Source organism: Ochotona curzoniae, unplaced genomic scaffold (genome assembly GCF_017591425.1).
Source record: "Ochotona curzoniae isolate NIBS_2020 unplaced genomic scaffold, NIBS_Ocur_1.0 contig_2688, whole genome shotgun sequence".
NCBI lineage: Eukaryota > Metazoa > Chordata > Mammalia > Lagomorpha > Ochotonidae > Ochotona > Ochotona curzoniae.
Window position 1 is genome coordinate 20,141,545 of NW_024465553.1, and position 24,816 is coordinate 20,166,360.

Sequence of the window (24,816 nt, forward strand, 5' to 3'; positions counted from 1 at the left end):
TAAGGGTAAGCCAGAACACGAGGGCCTGCAGCGTAGCTCATACTCCGGTCTCTACCTGAACTGGTGAGTTGGCCTGTAATCTGCTGTCCTGTGTCAGGCATCCTAAATTTGATCTCAGCTTCCTGACCTCAACAGGTCATGTCTTCTGCAGATACACAGTATTCATGCATCTGCCAGTTCACTCCACATTTGCTGGTGTTTATGTTAACACTCTGAAACTCACTTGTAGGTTTTCATTCCTTTAGTGGGAAGAACTTTTTTAAAAGCCCACAGTTTTCTTTAAGCAGTGGTTTTCCAGTGAAACTAGTAGTAGCCTCCTGTCTGTAATTCCTTCCAGTTGTATTACCAAAATGTTGCTTTTCAGTTTTTCAAAACAGTTTCCCTTCACTTTGCACCATGGTCTAGCAACTTTACTAGTAGCAGACATAAAGAAAGCCCTATAGAAGATCTTTTTTTAAGGCATGAGTGAACTTTGTTTGTAATAGCAATTTGTGTAAGGCAAATTCCTTTCCACAACCAATTGGGTAGTCTAAATAGATAGTGCTGTGGGAGTCAATATCTCTTTCCATTTTATTTTATATATTTTATTTATTCTGCTACAGAAAGATGATATGAAATTAATCTGTTAAGAGATTTTCATTTTATTTGCTTTTTATTTATTTAAAAGAAACCTGCATTTCCTGTTCACTGTCAAATGCCCACGATGGCCAGTAGGGTCTAGGCAAGGCTGAAGCTTGGAGCTGGGAATTCAGTCAGGGTCACCCATGTTATTGGCAGGGTCCTATGTACTTGAGCCATCACCTGTTGCTTCCCTGGGTGCACCTTAACAGGAGACTGGAATAGAGAGCAGGTGCTGATAGAGGATGTAGGAGTCTCAAGTGGTGTCTTAGCTGCTAGGCCAAATGCCCATCCCAAAAGTTTTGAAGTGTATACAACAGTGTTGTTGTCTGCAGACACGGTGTTTTTACAGGAAACTCCTAGAATTTACATGTCTTGTATAACTAAAATATTATACTCAATTAAAATAGACTTACAGAAACAAGGAGAAGGTGGGTGATAGTTTCAAAGTGAATAAAACTTGGCAATCACTGTAACTAACCTTGTAGTTATTTGCAACTGAACTAAAAAAGCAGTCACTTAATTATACCATGAGGTTTCCTGCTAATTTACACCCCTAGTACCCATTTTCAAAAAGGGAAAAAAAAGAAATGAAACTCCTAAGACTACTTCTTTGAAAACACTACCATCACAAACTTTCCAGAAGCTTAGGCCAAGAAAAGCACAGAGGGCAAGGTGTAGCTACAGAGGATGTCGTTTTTCCACTAAATAAGAACAATTTATGTAATTGGCAAAAAAGCATAGCGTTTCCTCACAAAGACAAGTGGTCATGTCAGCTATCAAGAGGGTCAGAATGGTGTCTTCAGAATGCCATCAATGAAGTCAGAAGCAAATGTGAGTGGGGGCATTTGCAAGAATCACTGTTACTCTTTAACTGACTCTTAATGTAAGTCTTCGTGTATCCAATGAATCCTACTGATCACTGCGTTTTTATTGTTCTGCTTGATTTGAGTTGGCATTTCCTGATACTCTTGCCCTCTTTTGCTGATGTTACCTGCTTACCCCTCCTGTGACCGTTTGGTAGCTCCATCACATCTGACTTAGCTGTCTTCCCTATCCGTTAGCCTTTCCTCCCTGTTAGGATTTCTCTCTCCCTTTTTTTTTTCCTCCTCTTTCTAATTCCTTTCTTTCTTCTTCACCCCCATCTCCCTTACTACTCCATGATTTTCTCAGGGCTGGGCTTCAACATCGTCGGCGGGACAGATCAACAGTATGTCTCCAATGACACTGGGATCTACGTCAGCCGCATCAAAGAGAATGGGGCTGCAGCCCTGGACGGGCGGCTCCAGGAGGGTGATAAGATCCTCTCGGTGAGAACTGGCTTCGGCCTCCTTCACTGTTTCTTTGCCCTTTAGACTATAAATCCTACCCTTGACCCTTCCTTGGGGGAAAATCCTGCCTGCTGATTCTTTGATCTAGAAATAACACTAATTGTGTTGTTGTATGAAACAAACTTTGATCAGTTGTTTCCAACCCTACCATTGGGCATGAATGATAGATATTATCCTCACCTGACGAAAAGGCAAGAAACCATGATGGGAATGAATCATTTCAGATTTAGACCCTTTTCCCCCCATTATGGAGGTGAAACATTGAAAAATTAACTGATAGGCCCACAAAGTTATGTTCTTATAATAAGTTACAATAAGCCTGGAGTGAATCTATAACTCTCCCGTTTCTTCATTTCTATTTCTTATGATTGGCTATAGTATCACTATGATATCAGTTGCAAGGGGTGAGGATTAGCTAAAGATTTTATTTTTTGTTATTGTTAACCTTCAGGACTTGCTGAAGATGGATAGCTTGAATAGAAACAGTACAGATGATTGGATTAAAGATCAAGTGTTAGAGGAGTGATATGTTATCGTGGGAGTTAGAGCTGACTTCAAAGGGCAAGACTTAAACAGAAGGAACTAGTGTGAGGGGTTCTCATGACAATAGCTCTGTCTTCTCTAGAGGAACTGTGATCAGAAAAGGAGAAAATTATTCTTTTCTTTTTTCTTTTTTTTTTTAAGGTTTATTTATTTTATTGGAAAGGCAGATGTACAGAGAGGAGGAGAGACAGAGAGGAAGATCTTCCATCCACTGATTCACTCCCCAAGTGGCTGCAACAGCTGGAGCTGAGCCAATCTGAAGCTAGGAGCCAGAAACTTCTTTCCAGGTCTCCCACACGGGTGCAGGGTCCCAAGGCTTTGGGCCATCCTCGACTGCTTTCCCAGGCCATCAGCAGGGAGCTGGATGGGAAGTGGAGCTGCCGGGATTAGAACCGGTGCCCATGTGGGATCCCGGCATGTTCAAGGTGAGAACCTTAACCACTACGCTATCGCGCTGGGCCCATCTTTTATTTTTCTTATGAATTGAATAGAATGGGAGGGCTAGATTGGAGAAAGGTAAAATAGGTAAATAACCTACATACTGAAAGAAGTCCTGATTGATAGAATTAAGTAGTAGTCTCAATACCTCCTTCAGATAGCTATAATCCCTTTAAAATATTCCTAGGACAGTTTGATTTTGATTTGTTTTTCATGCAGTTCAGTTAGATCTCCTGGTTGTCTTAGTTGCCAGCTTGCCCGACACCCTGCCCCCCCAGGCCGTTTGGACGCAGTGTATGATGGCAGAGGTACATAGGAACGCACAGAGAGAGCTTCTACCTTTTCTTCTTCTGGTGTCTCAGTGTTTGAGAGATCATGCCCAGGAGCATGATTCTCTGAGTACCTTCTCTAGGAAAGACAGAAAATTGGAAAAAGTAGCTGATAGGGCTACCTAAGTTTACTTAAAACTCTTTCTTAAGAATGGGTCCTAGCTGAGTATAAACAGATTGCAAACAGAATGAGGGGCATTTTTGGAACTTCTTACTGCTTTACCTTCCCTCAGTCTGCTACGCTTCTCCCAGATACTACTGATCATTTGTATCTGAAATGAAGACAGTGGCAATCCAGCTTTCATCTCAAAAGGATGTTTTAAAGTTAGATTATTTACCATAATTCCTAAGAGAAAGGCAACTTGGCCCTGGAGCAGTAAGGAAAGATAGAGAATCCGTTGTTAAAGGTATAACATATAGTTAAGATCTATGCATTTTAATATTTTTGCATATAATCACAATATATTTAGATCATTGTAAGAGTCTTCTTGGTTGAAGAAAAAGATTTAAATAGTATTGGAGTTAAGCGATCCATATTGTTTGAAAATCTTTGAAGGTAGGTTCTTGCAAAATGAGAATAGTAAGAAATGTTTTAAGCACTCAAACCAAGATAGTAAAATGCTAAGAATTTTCCATTTGTTTTTCTTAATGGTATAGTGACCCCATATGGTGAGTATGATTATTGTACTCATTTTGTAGCTAGGGAAATTGAGCCTCGCGGAAGCCAAGCAGCATGCATGAGGTCACACAATTTTTACGTGGTAGGGACTAAAACTTTGGTATATCTGCATTTGGAGCCCCTTCCTTTAGCTGGTATGTCATACTGCCCCCTAAAGGGTAAATGAGCTAGAATTATTCTAAAAAGAACATGGACTGGCAAACTGGCAACTTTACAGTGGATTATATGCATGGTTTTATATAAAAGTTGAAATTAGTTTTTCTGTAAAAATGTTGAGAAGAAAACAGGATATAAATGCTACTGTGAAAAAAATTTATTAAATATGGACTGAAATAAGGAACATTATGTGAGTGGTTGCCTCACAAAGAAATTATTGGAAGACTTGTCAAGTGTTGGAGACTTGGCGTGTCATGAAAAATGCTCTTGAGGGACGGTGTTAGACGGCAGAAGATGAATGTCAAGGATGAAGGGCACACATTGTAGCAGAGTAGGTCAGGCTGCCTCCTGCATTGTTGGCGTCTCAGATGAGCACTGGTTGAATCCGGCTGCTTAGCTTCCAGTCCTGCTGCCTGCTAATGCACCTGGGAGGGCGTGAAAGATGGCCGAGGTACTTGGGGTCCCTACCATCTGTATGGGAGAACTTGATGGAGTTTCAGGCACTTGGCTTCACTGTAGCCCAGCACAAGCTATTGTGACCATTTGGTGAGTGAACCAGCACATGGAAGATCTGTCTGTCTCATCTTCTCTCTGTAACTCTGCCCATCATGTAAATAAATAAATGCTTTTGCTTTAAGTCAGTGAAGAAAAAGCTAGTGTCTGAAAGCCTCAGTTTGGGACCAGCTCTCTGGTATAATGTGTAACGCCACCTCCTGCAGTGCCAGCATCCCATATTGCCACCAGTTCGAGTCACGGATACTCCACTTCATGTCCAGCTCCTGTGCCTGGGAAAGCAGCAGAAGATGGCCCAAGTAAAAAGTGGAGTGTCTGCAAGTGAAAAAGAAACAAATACTCTCTGTTTTACTAGGCCTGTTTGCTCTAAAATTAGTCTTTATAGCTCCTATTCCTTAGGAAATGTTATGAAACAACCTGTGTTTTCTCATCCACAGCGTATCTATTTTTTAAGTGAACCTGTCAGACTATTAACAGTAAATGGCCCCATGTACTTAGCTCATTTCCTTTTCATGTATTTGGTTTTTGACTTTGAAGTCCTTGTAAAATTATGTTTAATTATTTATTAGCCTATATTCATACTTTAGTGGACTTTTTCTCCTCACGTGAGCTATTTCTCTTTATTGTAAAATACACCTTTTTTTAAAAGTAATTTTTTGCTGAATAATCTATAAATGTGTCTCTCCCTTATCACTTCTGTTAGTTGCCATCTAAGGTGCTCGTCATAGAAACAGTATTCTTGTGTGTGTGTTTGTTAAAGCCAGAAGGCAGTAGCTTCTTCCAGGACTCCCAGGCACAAACCAGTGCCTGTATTGGGTGCTGGCACTTGGAGGGGAATGATTAGCCAGTTGAGCTATTGTTCCAGGTCCAGGGAAACATTAAAGATGGCCAACAACCAAAGTGAAAAAATAGTAATTTTTGTTTCCCCTCCAGTTAATTAAAACACCACCATGTGATTCAGTGAACATTCACAAGATTTTTTTTTTTAATTATTAGTTTTTGTTGGAAAGTCAGGTATACAGAGAGAGTGACTGCAGTGGCCAGGGCTAGACTGATCCAAAGCCAGGAGCCAGGAGCTACTTCCGGGTCTTCCATGTGGGTGCAGCATCTCAAGGCTTTAAGTCATCCTTGACTGCCTTCTCAGGCCACAAGCAGGGAGCTGGATGGGAAGTGGAGCAGCTGGAACCCATATGGGATCCTGGCACATGCAAGGCAAGGGCTTTAGCCACTAGGCTATTGTGCCAGACCCAGACAGCAAGATTTTCTAGCGTGTTGCCCTGTCCTGATTCAGCAACATTTATGTCATGATTAAGAAACCTAAAAATAGCAAGTTAAAAACTGTGAAATAACTTGGGCAGTGAAGTGAGGTGCGCACATAGGGCAACTGCGCTACAAGCTAGTTAGGGATGCAGAAGGCCAATCACTGGCTTATGACTCCATTAGATAAAGAACAACTAGAAAGTGGGAAAAAAGCTGTTTCAGGGGTACAGACAAAGACTAAAAATAAGTTCTCAAAATGTCCATCAGAAGTGAACTGAAAGCATGGCTTGGTAAAACTTTAGGAAAAATAAATAAAGGAAGAGGAGGGTGGCTAGGGGATGTGAACAGGTGTGAGGTGGGGGAATATTGCTCTACTTTTAAAAATCTTGTGAAATACATGAAATGTATACATTTCATGGGACTCAATTTTTTAAAAAACAAGCATGCAATCTCAGGCCTCTCTCTGACTTACAGAATCAAAACCTATGTTGTAAAATAACTTTGGTGAATCTCAGCATTTGAGAGCCACTATTTAAGCCAAATGTTTTTCAGACTTTCAAAATTATTACCCATATTTCAAAACGATGAATGATATTTTTATTCATCAATGATGGGAACATATCCACAAAAGTTTATTAACACAACGGTATCTTTTCAACCACTACTCCAGTAAATGGGAAATCAGTGATAAAATCCTTGGAGGCATGTTCTATCAATTAAATAGGGATGTGGCCTGCCAGGGAAGAGCAGTTAGCAGCCTGGTTCAGACAGCTTAACTTTAGAATCCCCTGGAGAGCTTAGTAAAAATACAGATTACTAGAATGAGAGCCAATCATTTGCATCCTTAAGGAGATGCCAGATGATGCTGACATTGCTGTCGAGGGCACTGCACTTCAAGACCTTCTAGTCTGTATTAGTAAACATGATCAGAATGGACTGTACAGACACTGAAGGGTACAGTCAACAGAGTTTGGTGGTTCTTCAATGGGAAACTGGAATCTGTAGAAATCCTCAGAGGAAGTAAATAGTGGAAAGCAAATTCAGCTTTGTAGAAGTGGTGTTGTAAAGAAGTTACAGTCATGATGAGATTTATGAGGCTCATTTACCTTGGCAAAGAATGGAAATGGTTCTTAAAAGAAGACATTCCTTTGCATTTCAAGAGATCTCTTATGTGAAGCTTGATTTTAATGAGTTTTATTAGTGGAGGGGGAACAGAGTGAGCTCCCATTTGCTGATTTACTCCTGAAGTGTCTGCGGCAGCCAAGAATCGCCCCAATGGAAGCCAGGGACTGAACCTAGGCCAGGTCGGCTATGTGGGGAGGAACGACCCAATCACTTGAACAAGTGCTTGCTTTTCCCCACGGTACATCACTCTGGTTTGGGGTGAAGGTATCCTCAACAGTGTCTTGACCGTTAACCCCAGTGTTTAATTTTTAAATAACAACTAGAGTATTTGTGTTACTATTGTAATACTTTTACATTTAACTAAGAGGCTGAAAGGCATACCTGGCCTGTGCCCTAGGTAGCACCTATTTTACCTTCTATCACCAATGTCTATTTATTATTGGTATTGTTTATGTAGTTTAGAGGGATGCACACTTTTGTGGGCCTCCAATCAGGGTGGGGAGAGTGGAGGTAAGAAGCAAGGTGGGTGGGACAGATGTTTCGATTTTTTTTTTCTCTCCTGTGTCCACAAGGGGGAATAGGAGGGGCCCTGTTCTTGCTGTGAAACCACACCAGCACCTGGGTAGTGGTAGATAGGATAGGTTGGAATGGAGGAAGATGTTGAGGAGTGTAGATCGAGAAGACAAATCAGTGATCCAGTTATGATTACCCGTAGCTGTTTTCATAGATAAGCAATAGGAAAGAAAATGCTCTATGAGAGATATCTGCCTTTCAAATAAATAGGTCTTTTTACATATAACTGTTGACACTGTGGACTGTATTTTAAAAACTTCGATTTTGGGGCGGGGCAGCGAAGGGGCGATGAGCTTTTGGCATAGCAATTTAGACAACATTTACGATGCCCACTTCCCATTTCGGGATCCTTTGGTTTGAATCCCAGCTTCCTTGACAGGCAGAGGTGATGGCACAAGTGTTAGGCCCCTGTCACCCATGGAGATGACCCAGATTGAGTTCCAGCTCCTGGCTTCTGTGTGGCCCAACCCTGACTCATGCAAGCATTTGGGGGAATGAACCAGCAAGTGCAAGCTCTCTTCCTCTTCCTCTGCCTTTCAAATAAATAGTAAATAAATACATTTTTTTTCCCCCCAAAAAAGTCCATGGTTCATAAAAAAAATGTAGTTAAGGGGTTAGCTTATTTTGATGCAGAACATTTTTTATATCCATGCATACTTTTGGTAACATCTTTGATGAGCTTTTAAAAACTATTACCCTTTAGCTTGGATTTCAATATTTTTACACCAAAATTTCTCTTTTAACTTTGTTTTTCACAAACTTTTTTGTAGTATCCCAATTATAATTGCCAGAATAAAGTTTTACAAATTATAAATTTTAGTCTAAAGGAATGATAGTAGAAACTAAAGTCATCATGTTTTGGTTTTACAGGAACTTGTAAAGAAGCTTTTGACATATTGAACTAAAAAAGATTTAAAGGAATATTCAGGAGTAGATGTTCAACAGAAATTGGCAAATAAAAACTTTTTTATATATTAACTTAGAGATTATGATTGAGAATGTGAAAAACCACCATCTAAGAGAAGAAGATTGAGCAGTGGCAAGTCAGGACCGTTTCCTTTCCTAAGGAGGAGGAAAAGGAAGAGGAATTAGGGAAATAGTTTAAGCACTAAGAGAACTCAGTTATAAGCCAGAGTAGCTGAAAATTACAAAAGGGGGAGAGAATCTGAGAAAGGACTGCATACCATTTGGTGATTGGACGTCACTGCTGAGCTTCACGGGTGTCTGTTCTTTCCACACACCTACGTAATGTACGATTACAAGGGAGTGAGCAGTGGATGGGTGCTGAGGAGGTGAAAGCGGCGCATGTGAACAGTTTTGTAGAGAAAAAGGAGAGAAGATGGGAAGAGGGTAAAAAGAGGTTCCAAAAAAATTTGTGTTTTTTTTTTTTTTTTCTTAGAAGAGGATGGTTTTAAAGAATAATTAAGTAATCAAGCAAAAACTGAATTCTGTAAGGATGAATAGAAAGGATGTGATGAAGAACATTCATGGATACTTTATTCTTGATAAAGAAAGTACCTGATTTGGAGAAGGAAATGAACAGTGCACAGATACCCTAAAACTAAGGGAGTAGGGAAGAGGACATCAGAAGTTGCAATCTCAAAAAGTGAAACAAAGGAGTCTTGAGGGAAGAGGAGTTGAGGTTTCAGTTGGGTGATGGGAAAAGATCTGGGCCAGCTGTTAGTGGGGTTGTAGGGAGTTTCTTAGATGAATGGAGACCTTTTAAGGGTAACTGGAGTCAGTTAGCTTGAATCCATGGTAGAGAGTGTGATTGTATCTTTCTCCAGGAATATCCGACTCAATGGTGGCAAAGAAAGTAGATGCAGTGTATTGCCAAGCACTGGAAAGATGGCAGAAAATCATGGGGACAAGGGACTCTAATGATTTACCAAGGGCTTTGTCGCAGTAACAACCAGAGCTCCTAGATGGGTAAGAATGCACATTAAGTACAAAAAGATTAAAGCTTTGATGAGGATAAAAGAATTTGGTTGAGGTTTGGAAAGTGTGAAAAGAATAGGGATTGTAGTTGGATTGATTCTGTAGATAGAACATATTTAGTAAAGACATTTGCTGACTGAAGTGGAGTTCAAAACCATTTGAGAAGAAAGACTTTTATAGGTAAGAAATGTTGGTAGACCAAGGATATCAGAAGGAGAGAAGAGTGGAGGGAAGCATATGAACTCATGGAAACGGAAGATTATGACAGGGAAACTAAGATTGGAAAAGCCAAAGGCGTGAGCTTTAACTGCACTGATAACTGTTGAGTCTCTGTGGAATAGTAGTGTAGACAAAACAGTGAAATGCCAGCACACTTTGGTCTTTCTCCATTATTTAGAAACCCTAGGCCCACCAGCTCTTATGTTCACTAATCTTACTAAACTTCAATTTCCTTATCTTTAAAAACAAGATAAAAATAGTGTCAACCTCATAGGATTATTGTGAGAAATAAGATGATGTATGTACAACAGATCCTACCAAAATAGATAAATCAGATGTCCTTGCTACTGTTCCTGTTGATGACAGCATTGACATGTGTGAAAGATATGCAGTCTTGCACCAGATGGCTGGTTGTGTCCATGAGTGTGGCATAGGATCACTACCACCTCTGGGCAATGTCTCCTAATATCAGAGTTCTACTATCCATGTCCCTTCGCATGTCTCACCTCTATATGATGATAGGAGTGACCTACGTTGAAATTTTTTAAGGATTTTTTTTATGACAGAACTATGACTTTTAGTAAATGTGAGGAGGATAGAAATGTACATGTAACCATGGGAAATAATTCACAATTGAATAAGCACTAGGTGCCCACATGGGTGTGCATCACATTGGAGTAAATTGTGGGAGAATTTTGTGGTGGTTCATTTCTAGAATTGAAAATGGCAGTTAGGGGATTCAAAACACAAAGAATAAGATGATAAACTGGAAGATCATGTTAGCTGTAGGGGAGCAAGCTAATAGGGAAGATTAAAAACAACAACACGTTAATGAGTCAAGGCATAGAAGCTAAGAGAAAGTAGAAACTGTTTTAACATAGGATACCTTTAGCTAGCCCATGGAACCTCAGTTCTAGGAAAACATAGCTTTGAAAATGAAAAAGTCACTCTAGGTTCCAGGAAGCCTGATTTGTACTCCCTAACTCTTGAAACATGCCCGATGGGAGTTAGTTTTTTAAATGTCTGACTGCGTGAAAAATGGACTGTAGACTTACGAGAATTAACTAACCTTCTGTCTCTTACTATTCCCCCTTTCTGTATTTGACAGGTAAATGGCCACGACCTAAAGAACATCCTGCATCAGGATGCTGTTAACCTCTTTCGTAATGCAGGGTATGCCGTGTGCCTGAGAGTGCAGCACAGGGTAAGTGTCGCTTGGAGCTCGAGACCTGGCATCTGACCTTTGCACCATTCTTGAGATTAAACGCCATGGGTGTCATCTTCAGGGGCACATGTATAGTTGTTCATTTTTCCCTTTTACTCCCTCTTTTTTGAAGAACTTACCTAACACTACTGTACTTCTGCTCATCATTTTTAAAATATATTTATTTTTATTTAAAAACCTTTTACATTTCTTATTTTATTTTTAATTTTGTTTACCTTGTTGAGAGGGATGCACGCCCATGTGAGCCTCCAGTGAGGATGGGGAGGGTCAAGGCATAGAGGAAGGTGAGTGGACAAATGTTTCAGATCTTTTCTTTTTATTTTCCTGGTCTGCTGGGTAGGGAGAGGGGACTGCTGCTTGCTGCCAAACTACATCAGCACCCAGAGATGGAGGACAGACATTTCATTATGCCTTAGAGACCCCCATGTGGAGAAGGATGTTCTGAGGGTGTTACTTGAGTAATTTTGATAGTTCTTGAGTAGGCGTTGATTTAATTGCTCCAGCATTGAGAAGATCTTCCGAAGGTTGCTTGGCTGAGAAAGTCCAACTGAGGGCATCTATAGACCCAGACACTTGCTGCAAAGCTTGGCCAGCAGAGTTGTCCGATCTGTTCTACTTTCTGTCCTCTAATGAAGCATTCAACATCCTCTGCTGGCCTAGATGAGCTGCCTGTCATGTCCCCCATGTGCATCTGGGCATGCCCTCTACTGTACAGGCATCAGCAACTGAGGAGGTCTAGTCCCAATACATGCTCTCCAAAGTCAGACCGCTTATACTGTGATTTTCCCTTAGACCAGGGTTTGAGTCCAACAATCTAGTTGGGGAGTGCCCCAAGAAACTTTGCCTGGGGTGACCTCAGACTTGAATCTGTGTGCACCAGCCGCTACAAGATCCAATTCGGTTCATCCCCTGTACCACCCAGTGCATATACCAGTGAATATATCTGCCTAGACAGTTCTGCCTCCACCCCTATCTCTCAGGCTGATGGATGCTGTGGCCCAGGGCTGCTAGCCAAGCGCAGGCCCAGTCTTCACGCATATCAGCGGTGCCACAGGAAGTTCCAATAATCCCTGTAAGGCCAGACCCCATCCTGTTTTTGCATGGGCCAGCATGAGCTGCTGACTAGCCCAGTGCACCCCTCATTCAGTCTAGCTATTGTGAAAATCCACAGGTGCTACAGCTTAGCTCAGCCTGATCTGCCCCCAGACCTACCCCATACACATGCCTTGGGTGCCATCACCTTGCCTAGACTGGTCCGCCACTAGCCCTGGCTCTTGTGCTCACCTGCAGGAGTTTCAGCCTAGCAAAGAGTGTCCATGGTTTCCCTACCAGGCTCGCTTCTAGCCCCAGATCTAAAGTCCTCGCCTTGCACGCACCGAGGTCCTATATGGGCGCTGGTTCTAATCCCAGCAGCCCCACTTCCCATCCAGCTCCCTGCTGGTGGCCTGGGAAAGCAGTCAAGGATGGCCCAAAGCCTTAGTACCCTGCGCCTGCATGGGAGACCCAGAAGAGACTCTGGTCTCCTGGCTTCGGATCGACTCAGCTCTTGCTGTTGGGCAGTTGGAGAGTGAATCAACAGATGAAAGATCTTTGTCTCTGCTCTCTGTTTCTGACTTTGCAATAAAAAAAAAATGCAGGTATTTGCCTTAAGGTAATATATTAATGGGGGGAAATATAGAAGCAGCTTAACCTTTTGGTAGTGGAAAGATCATCTCTTGAAACATAGTAATAATTCCTAAAACTTTACCAATAGGGGCCCGGCGCAGTGGCGCAAGTGGTTAAAGGTCCTCGCCTTGTACGCCCGGGATCCCATATGGGCGCCGGTTCTAATCCCCGCTTCCCTTCCAGCTCCCTGCCTGTGGCCTGGGAAAGCAGTCGAGGGCGGCCCAAAGCTTTGGGACCCTGCACCCACATGGGAGACCCAGAAGAGGCTCCTGGCTTCGGATCGGCATAGTATCGGCCCGTTGCGCTCACTTGGGGAGTGAATCATCGGACGGAAGATCTTCCTCTCTGTCTCTCCTCTCTGTATATCCGCCTTTCCAATGAAAAAATAATAAAAATAAATCTTAAAAAAAAAAAAAACTTTACCAATAATAGTGGTGAGATTTCTTTTTTGATGATTGATTGCTTGATTTGGAAGGCACACTGACAGAGATCTACCATCCATTGGTTCACTCCCCAGGTGACTTAATGAGCTATACCACAACACAGACCTTTGATCTTCCCTGTCCCATGTGTAAATCCTTCTCTCAGCAACTTAGTCACATTCTTAACCAAAGCTCTCAGAGGAGCTCTTAAGAAAAACGACGTGGAATTCAGAACTCAATCAAGACTTCGTCCATCTCTGCAGTACATCTTATGTTTCGGTGTTTTAGAGTTGACCTCATAGGAGAGGAAGAATGGGTAGATATAGTTTCTCACTGGTACTGAGGATCCTGAGTGTATTCACAGCACAGGTTCTGTGTACCTGTAACATTTTTTCCTGCTCAAATTGGTACACTTTTTGTCTCATTCATTGGCTAAGCGGAGGTTCAGATGCTGAAAAAGATTGAAATGAAATAGTGGAAAAATGTAAAAGGCAGGATGAAAGAAGGATATTTATGAAAATAGCCAGAGTAATAAACAGAATCTGGATGTGATGGGTTACAGAATGTTTTGCCAGGTGGCAGTGTTAGCCATCAGCTGTTTCTGTCTGGGCTCTTCTCCATTTTTAAAACAGGAGAATTTATGCAATAGATAAGGTAAGTAATTATAGGCATGCACTTTGAACATGATTAAAGTTAATATATGTGCTGCCAAAGCAAGCACAAAGTTACTTTTAAAGGTATATAGGAGTGGCTTCCAATATTCATTTGTTAGGAAGCTTCTGTAAACAGCTATAAGCAAAGCAGATTCTTTTGGTTATGTAGCTGGCTCAGCTGTAAGAAGTATGTCTTCTTTTTCAGTATGCCAACTTAGGGCATCTTACCCAGAAATGAATGAAAGATCTAGAGATGGAATAGAGGGCAATATAATTCTAACAGTCTTAACCTTTTAAACTGAGAGATCAGAGTTTCTAAAGTATAATGGCACAGTGATTATAGCAAGTTGGCCTTAGCCTATTAGGGCTCAGCGCTATAGCCTAGAGGGTAAAGTCCTCACCTTATATTTGTCAGGATCCCATATGGGGACTGATTCATGTTCCGGCTGCTCCACTTCCCATTCAGCTCCCTGCTTGTGGCCTAGGAAGGCAGTCAAGGGCAGCCTAAGGCCTTGGGACCCTGTACCCTCATGGAAGACCTGGAAGACGCTCCTGGCTCCTGGCTTTGGGTCAGCTTAGTTAGCTTCGGGAGTGAACTGGAGCACTAAAGATCTTTCTCTGTCTCTCTGGAAATTTGACTTTTCAATAAAAATAAGTTTTTTTAATTGATATTAAGCCATCCTGGGAAAAAGTGATTGAAATAAAAAAAAATCAAGTTGATTTTCACATAGTAGAAAGTTATAGCTGTCAATGTATAATTTCTTTTCTGTCTTTTTTTTTTTAAGATTTATTTATAGTTTTTATTGGAAAGGCAGATTGACAAAGAGAAGGAGAAACAAAGATCTTCTCTCTGCTGGTTCACTCCTCAAATGGCTGCAATGGCCAGAGCTGCACTAATCCAAAACCAGGAGCCAGGAGCCACCACTGGGTTTCCCAAGAAGGTGTAGGGTTTCAAGGACTTTGGACCATCCCCTGCTGCTTTTCCAGGCCACAAGCAGAGAGCTGGATTGGAAGTGGAGCAGCCAGGACTAGAATCAGTGTCCTCATGGGATGCTGGCAATTGCAGGTGGAGGATTAGCCTGCTAACTTGGCCCTAATTTCTTTTGTTTATGTGAGTTTTTTTTCCTCTGTTCTATGTAGGTTTCACCTTGACTAGTGTTATAGATTAGGAAATGAAGAACAGGAGCCTGTGTAGGACAGAGTGCACCTTTGAGAATTGAAAACATTTCCAAGTGAACGTATCACACCTGCATTGACATTGCTTGGATCTTGTTGTGTTCTGACGACAGATAATCTTTCCTAGTAAATATTTCCAGAAAGATAGACCTTCCTCCTTGTAATATCCGCATCCCCCATATAATCAGTAGCTTTCATCTCCTGTCTTCCTTTTCCTGATACGATGTACACGTAGTGAGAAGGAAGCAGTACTGAGTGAGGCTACCTGACTTGCACTGAGGAGCCCCTTTAGATCGGTAGTGCAGCAGAGTTAAATGTCACCACCCCTTCAGATGTTTTTCCAGAAGAATCTATAAGACTGGTGCATCAGGACAAAAAAAAAACAAAAAAACAAAAAACACCTTCTGCTGAGCAGTGCTTTGGGCTTAGAGCTTTGGGTGATCCAGAGTCAAGGTGAACATTTAGTTGTGGGAAACAGATCAATCACTGGAGTTAATCGTTTTCTTGCTCTTCCAGTTACCGGCGCAGAATGGACCTCTTGGACACCGAGGTGAAAGGGAACCAAGTGGCATTCCCATGGCTGTGGTGCTGGCACCATTGTTTGCCCTCACTGTGGTCGCAGCCTGGGCGTTTGTAAGATACCGGCAACGACTGTGAAAAAACTTGTTCCTTCCGGTGCTCCTGTTGAAGATGCGTTTCTCTAGCCCTTCTCCCCTGTCCTCCCTTCTGTCCCTTGCTCTACATAGCCAACACTAAAGTGACCAGTGCCCATTCACAACCTTGCTGCTGCAAGTCTTCAGATTTTTGTGTTTTAATGGCAGAGTAAAGGTATTGTTTGAAGGAAAGTTGAAGAAAAGATTGCTTAAAACAGAAGAAGAGAGACCTACTTTACTAGACCTGCTAGAATGCTCAGCTGCCACCCAAAGAGGGAAGGTCCCGTCTTCGTGTCACCATGGTAACTTTTTCTGAGCTGGCATGCCTTGACTGCCAGTTGTATGAAATGATAGGAAGGAAGGAATTTTCTTCCTAATGATCTTCCTGGGGAAATTTTGTGGCCTTTAATTCTAACTATGTAAGTGGGTGCCTATATCAAACAAAGGAGACTGAAAAGAGCATTTTTATTTTTTTTTTACAAAGCAAATATATATTATAAAGTACATATACATATGTATATTTGATAGTGTAATCGTGATGCCTTATGGAGAACTAAGGAGGTGAGGCAGCTGCTCTGGTTTCAGTTTCTGATTTAAGGAATGTCCTTAGTTGAAATATTTAAAGAAATATCTGTAAGCATGTATAATGGGAACCCAGGGAGTGAGCCTTTAAATGATGCCCACTCTGGGTCATTAAAATATAGGAACTCAAGCAATCAAAATTAGAAGAACAAGATTCCTTCTAATAGCTGTGGTGAAAAAAAGAAACAGAGCTTTAAGGCATAAAGATAAACAGTATACTAACCTCAGGGCTTCACTTTTGATGTTTGTGATACCTCACGGGGCTGGGAAAATATCAGCTGGAGTGCTTATGGTCAGGGCTGTGGCAACACAGCCAAACCAACCCAGCAAAAAAAACTGCAAGGATATAAGACAGTGCCTTCAAGAAGGGTCCCTGAAGTCTCTCAGGCTCCTCTCCAGCATTTTAAAGTTCTGGTGCCAGGCAAAATGTGGGAGAAGGAACTGCTTTTTCAGCAGGATGGATGTGAACTCAGCGCTGCTTCTGATTGGATCCAAACAGGAGGGCCTTGTTGCTGACCTATAGTTCTAAACACTAGTGGTGAACTTCCACTTATTAACTGTTTCTCAGGAAAGGGGAGGAAAGAGTTCACTGGTGTTTTAGAGTGTAGGGAACTTTGGTAGGTGTTTCATGGGGGATCTGGAAGGCAGGTACGGATTCCAGAGGATGCCAACGTGGTTGTTGAGGTGAGAACCATCATGTGCTTGTGGTAGCTAGGTTGGTTTTAAAGCACGGAGGATAACTGAACCAAGGTTCATGTTTTGGCTTTAAGAAAATCATTTGAATTATCCAACTATACTGGTCAGACTCTAAGCCTTGTACCATTTTGACAGCAACATTACAATAACTTTATCTCAAAGAATCTGGCAGTCATTTGCCAAATACTGTTTGGAAATTACCTTTGCCAAGACACTTTTACAAAAGGCTAAAATGCAAAGCCTCCATTCTAAAAGGCTTTTTAATTCCAGTTGGAAAGAGGATACTTAAAATGGAGTTAGTCATATAGACAGGGCAGTGTGTGTCAGTATTAAATTTATATTGCAGATAGCAAAAGAGAGAAGTTACTGAGAATTGGGGCACTTGAAAAAGTTTCACAGAGAAGGAACAAGTTAAGACTCTTGGGAATTTCCCATTTTAAGATAATTTATAAGCTGTTCACTCATAATATTTAAAAACATCAGATTATGTAATAATTGTAATCAATACTAGAAAATGGTTTCATGCATGTATGATGCAGCAACAAAGAAGATACACAGATGACCATCAATTTTTTAGGAAGTCAGAAGAAAACTTTCATAATGATATCAGACTACATTGGAAAGGACACGATTCTGAATAAAAAATTCAGTAAGACCCTGTTCTGGGCCAGCTATTGGTATAGGGAGAAACTTGCTTTCAACAAGGCGTGATGTGACCCCTTTGACCCGAGCTGCTCAGTCAGATGGACACATCTAGACTCTGTAAAGAAATGTGTCCCCCGTGGAGGTACAGCCTCTGGCCCTTCCCCTTCCCCCCCAGTCCCGTCTCTGAGGACATGTGCAACACTACACACAGAGGGCGTGATAACCTTGCAGGAAGTCACTCAGGGTTTGGACATTAACTCCCAAGAAAACTTTTGTTTGTGAATCAACGTGGTAAGCAGGAGAGGGGGCTATTTAATGTTTTGTTTATTGGTATATGTAAACTTAGAGAACTATTCCATCCGTAGTAGAAAGGTTTTCTTTGGTTGATAATGGATTCTGACGTACTTGGATGATTTAGATTTTCTTTGAAGACCAAAACATTGTTTGAAGCAAATAGATTATTTGGTTTCTTCTGATTCTATGAAAAAAAATCATACATGAGGTATGAGAATCTATTGCAGGTTGAAACAAAAAAACCTCATGTTATTTATAGATTGACTTATAGATTCTATCTGATGTTCTTACCACCTAAATTATTATGTTCAGTTTCTGAAATTGAATTTTTAAGAGCTGATGCTTAAAAACATTTCTCTGTACTTATTTTGTTTGTTTAAATAATTCCAATAAGATACTGTTTTTCCAATTTTTTCTACACTTTTAACTTCTGTACTATTGATTTAACATAATTCCACCTTCTAGCCATGTGTGATGAAAAAAGGAGTTTGATGTTTGTTATTGCATGCTGCACCAGAAACTTTACCAAACCATACTTGTTCATACCTCATAACTCAAAATGAGACCTAAGACCTGATGTAAAGATCAGACAATAAATGACTTTCCTAAGATTTCATTGGTAGTAATGATGAGATAAATATTTAAACTCAGTTGCCAGCATCAATAATATTCCCTCCCTGATACTGGTGCTCAAAGCAAAGTAAGTGCACAAGGGCATTGGCATCACCTGAGAAAACAGCCTGGGCTTCCATCCCAGACCCGAGTTGGAAGCTCCGAGTGTGGACTAGTGCCATGTATTTGTCCTGATCTCTCCAGGTGACTCTAACTCCTAGTAGGTTTGAGATTCACAACTCTGCTGTTGGTTCCTGCCTTTTCTTGGATAAAATTACCTGGAACACTGGTAGAAGTCCTGTGCCCGGGCTGCATTGCAGATCAAATCAGATAGGACTCTCAGACAATAGTAGAATAAAGCTCATTCCATTGTGCAACCTCATTTGAATACATTCTGTGGCATTTAGACCTAGATGCTGTGTACATTATTAAAAGAGACATGACTACAGCTCACATGAAGAACTTCAGAGCCCAGTTCTTGGAGCCATTTCTCAAGTATAGAGATGGAGTAAGAAGTGGAATATCCTTTCTTTAACTCCTCATTTGTTAAGAACAGTAGATCTCTGGCATAATACATGACTGCGCTTCAGTTTGTGCAACTGTTAAAGTAAAACTGAGTCACAAAGAACAAGTTATGCAGGGACCAGAAATGATTCTGTGTAAGAAGAAAAGTAAGGCTTACAGATGTGACATAATTTAACCATAGTCAGCCTGTTGCGTAGTTGGCTTAGGTTTATATTTTAACTGTATCCACAAACCAATCATTTTTAAAATTTCAGTTCTTGATTTGATCTTTGAATAAAAGAACTGATCGATACATGAAGGGTATAGCAAACGTGATGATTTAAATTGGGAGATTTCCACTCAACATTCTGAGACAAAGGCCTAATGTGAAATCCTCTCGTATGGAAGTGCTGAGATTAATTCCAGAGACATGTTTTCTGAGAGTAGATGTGTGTCAGTGAGCAACCTAAAATATCTATTTAAAGAAATGAAACACTTAGAGAAATATGAATGTATAGAAGTAGAGTTAATGTAGATCAATGGCATTTTATCTTTGGACAAGGGAGCGTTTTTCCCTTTCACTCAGCAGACAGTGCGTGAGTGCCAACTGCCTGCCAAGCGTTCAGGATACAAAAACGGGAAGATGGTCATCTTCAGCTCCACCATCTGAAAATGGGTAATCTTAATGTTGAGATTTTGTTTTCACATCTAGAGGTGGAAAATTGAATTCTGAATTTCTGCCTTGCATCTACAATAGGTATACAGTTGGCTGCTATCCTAGGTTAGATTCAGATTGCTTTCTTTTAACCGCGGATCTTTTCTAAAACCAGCACGAGCATTGAAAGGGCAGTTAGGAGACAGTTTATAAGGAATTCTGGTTGGAACCACACTCTAGACTATCATCAACTGCTTTATGTTATTGCCGTCTACTTACAAAATGCACAGCACTCGATCTGCTTACCTGATGTGCTTGATAACATTAAAAAATTATGTTAAAGCATTGCTGCTTCTAAAAATCAAGTTGTAGCAAACACTAGTGCCTGTTCTAAAAGCTCTGCTTGCTCTCTGTTCATGTTCTTGTTTTAAAGAGGGAAAAGAAAGAGGAGAGGGCTGAAGTCCATTTTCAAAGGCAAGTTAGTTATTAGCCAATAGAGTCGTGTACAGAAGAGATTTACATTTGCCATACTTGTCAAATTCATTGGCTAATTATAGAAAATAGGATTATCCCTTGTTTACAAGTTTGCAAGTTGAGACACCACGTCTTATTTTAATCCTTTTTTTCTGAAATACTGATTGGAATATAAGCCTTTATTACTTGATATATGTGCATTTTTGCTCCAGGTCATGTCAACTTTCGTAAGAGTCCTTTTCTTATGAGCCCTTACTTCATACTGATTTCTTTCTACCTTGTTTCTAAAGTCACATTGCATCCCTGGATGTGAAGAGCAGTCTGTTTCGAAGATCAAATAAGCGCCTTATAGCAACTTGGAAGTCAAGTAGACACAAAACCATATAATCTAGGGAATGTCACTGTAGGTTAAGTATGGTAACAAACCATCAAAGTCCGCTACAATCTCAAACTGTATTATTTAATACCATTTGCAACATTAATGTGCCTAGCCAGTGTTAGCATTCAATAAAAACTTGTTGAATTTGTCACTGACGCTCTACACTCTGTTTCACCTTGTTTTGGAGACCTTTGATTAGATACCGTTTTTACTTTTTTGGCGTCTTCTTAAGGTAGCACCTTTGACAGAACAACAGAAAAGGAAAGAAAACTAGACGAGATGGTGGGCATTTGATCAGTAGTTTCATAGGTTTGAACCACAGGATGAATAAGAATTTGACAGAATAGACTGTTGTCCTGTAGCTTAAGTTAGTTTGCATCAAGCTAACTTTAATAGGAAAAGATAATTTGTATTGCTTATCCTTGCTATCGCACAGCTTAAAGAAGCAAAGTTCATACCTGGAGTCAGTTCATACCATGAGTGTTGCAGCAGGGGGGTGGGTCATGTGAGGGTTGGCCGCAGATCTAGGGGCAGATTCTGTAGGGGACGTGTGGACAGCATGCCCAGATGTACACAGGGGACATGACATGTTCATCTAGGTCAGCAGGATATGTGTACTGCCTTGTCAGAGGATGCAAAGCAGAACAGGTTAGATAATTCTTCTGGACAAGCTTTAGAGCATATTCCTGAGTCTGTGAGTACACTAAGACTGACTTTGTCAACCAGTAGACTTTGGATAGATCTTTTCAACCGTGCACCAATGAAACCAACTAGTTAGAACTATCAAAACTACTCATGCAATATCCTTGGAATACTAACCCACATCAGGGTCCCTAAGGTATTATCAAGTGACCATCCCCCGTCCTCGGGTGCTGATGCAGGTGGATAGCAAGGAGTGGCTCCCTCCCCCTTCTACCCTGTGGGCAAAGGAGAAAAAAAAACAACCTTGAAGCATTTGAGGCAGGCACCTTCCTCCATACTTGACCCTCTCCACCTAAATCAGAGGACCACATAGGTGTGCATCTCTCTGCTATGTAAATAATATTTTAAAAAGAAAACATTAAAAAATTTTAGAGCACTAATAAACTAAAAAAAAAAAAGAAGTAACTGATATTTCCATTTTTTTTTTTTACCACTAAAATGTAACCTTAATGCTAAAGCTCTCAACAAGACTAAAAATTGATTTATTTGTCTCGTAGGAGGAGAAAGAGCGTATCTTCTATCTTCTGGCTTGCCTCTCAAATAGCCACAATGGTCAGGGGCTGGCCAGGTCTAATCCTGGAACGCCATCTGGGTCTCCCACATAGGTGGCAGGGCCCCAAACATTTTGTCCATCCTCTGCTCCCTTCCCAGATGCAAAAAGTTAGAGCTGATACAGGATGCTGGCATCAGAAATGATAGTTTAACATACAATCCTGGCCCCAAGATTAGTGTATTATTTTTCGATGTGGTTAAAACAATTTAAGTGAATTTATTATTGTTTACGAAAGTTTCCCTAAATACTTGCATGATTTAAATCCTGATGAGGACTATAGGAGAGACGATTATTATTATTTTTAGCTAATTTTACCAAAGGCTCATTTACCAGTTATTGTTCTAAGAAGACTTTAGTCAAAAATCAAATTCAGTGTTTGCGCCTCTTACGCAGCTCCCGTTAGAAGTGAAGACAGAACTGAGGCAACGGTTTCTGTCTCTATTGGATGTTGACCCGAACTAGAGTCAAATGCCGGAGCGTTCAGGAACCAAAGTGCTGCTGCCGTAGTTTCCGAGTCGACGCGCGAGTATGTTACTCGGATCGATTGCTTTGGGCTGGCGGAAGTTTTTTGCGACGAGGCCAGGGAAGCGGCGCGCGGTGGAAGGGCGGGAGTGGAGGACGTCCTGGGCGGGTGGCAGCTCGTGACCAGCGGGGGCCGGGGACGGGCAGCCGAGGCCAGCCTGGTCAGCGGGGCCAGCCGGGCCGGACAGCTCCGTCATGTGGGTGAGGCGTGCCTGGCGCAGGAACAAGACCCTGCGGTACGGAGTCCCCATGCTGGTGAGTGGGCAGCGGGCAGCGGACAGGGTGGCGGAGGACGGATCACTGTCGCCGTCGTTGCTGCAGGCACTCGTGTCTTCCTTCACCTTCCGTCCTCTGATGACCGTGGCGTCTTCTCTAGTCCACTGCGGTCATTTTTCTTAAGATTTATTTTTTCATTTGAAAGTCAGGTTTACAGAGAGGAGAGACTAGAAAGATGCTCCATCCGGTTGTTCATTCCCCAAGCGACCACTACGGAGCTGAGCCAATCCAGAGCCAGGAGCCACGAGGCACGAGCCTCCTCCAGGTCTCCCACGCGGGTGCAGGGTCCCAAGGCTTTGGGCCGTCCTCGACTGCTTTCCCGGGCCACAGGCAGGGAGCTGGACTGGACGGGAAGTGGGGCTGCTGGGATTAGAACCAGCGCCCATATGGGAGCCCGGCACTAGCAGGTGGAGGAGTAGGTGAGCTTGCTGGTCGCTGCACAGCTCCCCTTCCCCGTCCCGTGTCCGTCCAGAGCTCAGTGTTGAACTGTACCTCGGGAGCGTCTCCCTGTACTGATGAACAATTAAGTACCCTGGTTGGTGAACAGCTTTAAATCCTTTTAAGGTTGTGCCGCGAGGAACGTAAATGAAATGCTTAGCACGCTGCCTGCAACCTGGTAGTAGCCCGCAGGTGGTCGCTGCCTTGTGGCTCCTTGGAAAGAGGCTGTAGTTGCCTGGAAATGGGTGTGGACTCCCCAGAGGATGTGAAAAGGCAAGTTCGGGCCGACATCCACAAGCTTTGGGGTTACGGGAAAATCGGTACAGCTAATAAATAAAGCCTGTTTAAAAAAAAAAAAGGACCAATTTGTTACTTTGATATGAATGTTAGTACTGGCAAAGATACTAGCTTTGAGCAGGACTAAAGGAAAGACGTGACTTTGGTAAGGCAATGGTTCTTTTCACTTATTTTTGATGACTGGAGTTTTAAAATCATGTTTAGGAAAGGGTGTTTTAAAGAGTTTAAAAATAACTCAGGATGTGTATTTGGGAAAGTGTTAAAGGCATTGCTTGTTGGAGTGTCTGGGGTTGACTCAGTGTTAGCTTCCTGCGGTGCACACCCTGGAAGGCAGTGGATGTTGACACAAGCAGCCGGGTCCCTGTCTCTACTGTGGGACGCCTGGCTTGTGCTCTAGGCTCCTGGCTTCAGCTCAGCCCAGCCCTGCCTGTCACAGGCCAGAATTTGGGGAGTGAACCATGGTTGGCACCCATATGTCTCTGTGCCATTCAAGTGAAATGAAAATAAAATATTTGAAAGTGATTGTTGATAAGCTAACATAGCCAGGGCAGTCGTGTAGAATGTAGTGCCGGTGTCAGCACTGTCTTCTCTCCAGATCACTCTTCACGGTGTGGCTTGCTTAGTGAACAGCAGTGTGTCCCAAAGGGAGCCAGTTTGATTCTGTTTCTTATTATTTTAGACTCATCAAAGCAAGGTCATAATCCCTGTGCATGAAAGCACCTTCTAGAGCTTTGTTTCCCTGTGTTTTCTTTTAGGAGCTGGGAAGTACTGGGTAACTTCCCGCCAGGTGTGTTTCCTGAATCTGCTCTCTGTGTCTGTGCTAAACCTAGCGGACTATGCTTCTGAGTCTGAGCCCTCAACTTGTAAACAGATTTGTAGAGACAGATGCTCTGTTCCAGGGCTCTGAAACTTAAGCCTACTGGAAGGAAATCAAGATGTGTTTTTATGTATAGAAATCAAATATGCCATCATTACAGTATTATTTTATCTTGAAGTTCACATTGCTTCCCCTTCTGGATAAACTCATGCTTCATGTCATCTTTATTTAACAACATAGAAAAGAGGCCTTGGAATATCAAATGTATGCTAATAATATTTTCCTTTGCTTTTATTTCAGATCACTTGAGAAAGATAAACATATGTTGTTTAGACTTCCACACTGAAGGTTATTTCTAAGATTTTGCCTTGTTTATCTTACCAGTAATGATGTGGTTCCTACATACCGAAAAACCTCATGTGTTTAAAGAGTTCAGTTGAGGGGCTGACACAGTGCATAGCAGGCTAATCTTTCATCTGCAAAGCTGGCATCCCATGTGGTTGGTGATTCTTAGTCCAGGTTTCTGCATTTCTTTTCTTTTTTTTTTTTTAAGATTTATTTGTTTTTATTGGAAAGCCAGATATACAAAGAGAAAGCAGAGTCAGAGCAGAAGATCTTCTGTCTGCTGATTCACTCCCCGAGCAGCCACAATGGCCAGAGCTGAGCTGATCCTAAGCCAGGAGCCAAGAGCTTCTAGGTCTCCCACACGGTTGCAGGGTCCCAAGGCTTTGGGCCATTCTCAACTGCTTTCCTAGGCTACACGCAGGGAGTTGAATGGCAAGTGGGGTGCCAGGATACAAACCGGCACCCATATGGAATCTTAGTGTGTGCAAGGTGAGGACTTTAGCCACTAG

The 24,816-nt window shown here is 41.8% G+C and overlaps 1 protein-coding gene across 4 annotated transcripts in view; it reads left to right on the top strand.

Annotated features, from left to right (window-relative positions):
• LOC121153004 (cytochrome c oxidase assembly protein COX16 homolog, mitochondrial) overlaps nt 1-24,816 on the top strand; it is a 43,073-nt gene that overhangs the window by 7,140 nt on the left and 11,117 nt on the right. For 2 of the 4 annotated variants that reach the window (XM_040975369.1, XM_040975370.1), the window contains exons 2-3: nt 1,792-1,928; nt 10,831-10,926. In XM_040975369.1, the coding sequence (XP_040831303.1) occupies nt 1,792-1,928; nt 10,831-10,926 (233 nt within the window). Of the gene's footprint in view, nt 1-1,791; nt 1,929-10,830; nt 10,927-15,379; nt 15,479-22,254; nt 22,390-24,816 lie in introns of those variants that run through there. The other 2 variants (XM_040975368.1, XM_040975371.1) reach the window with 2 other exon arrangements.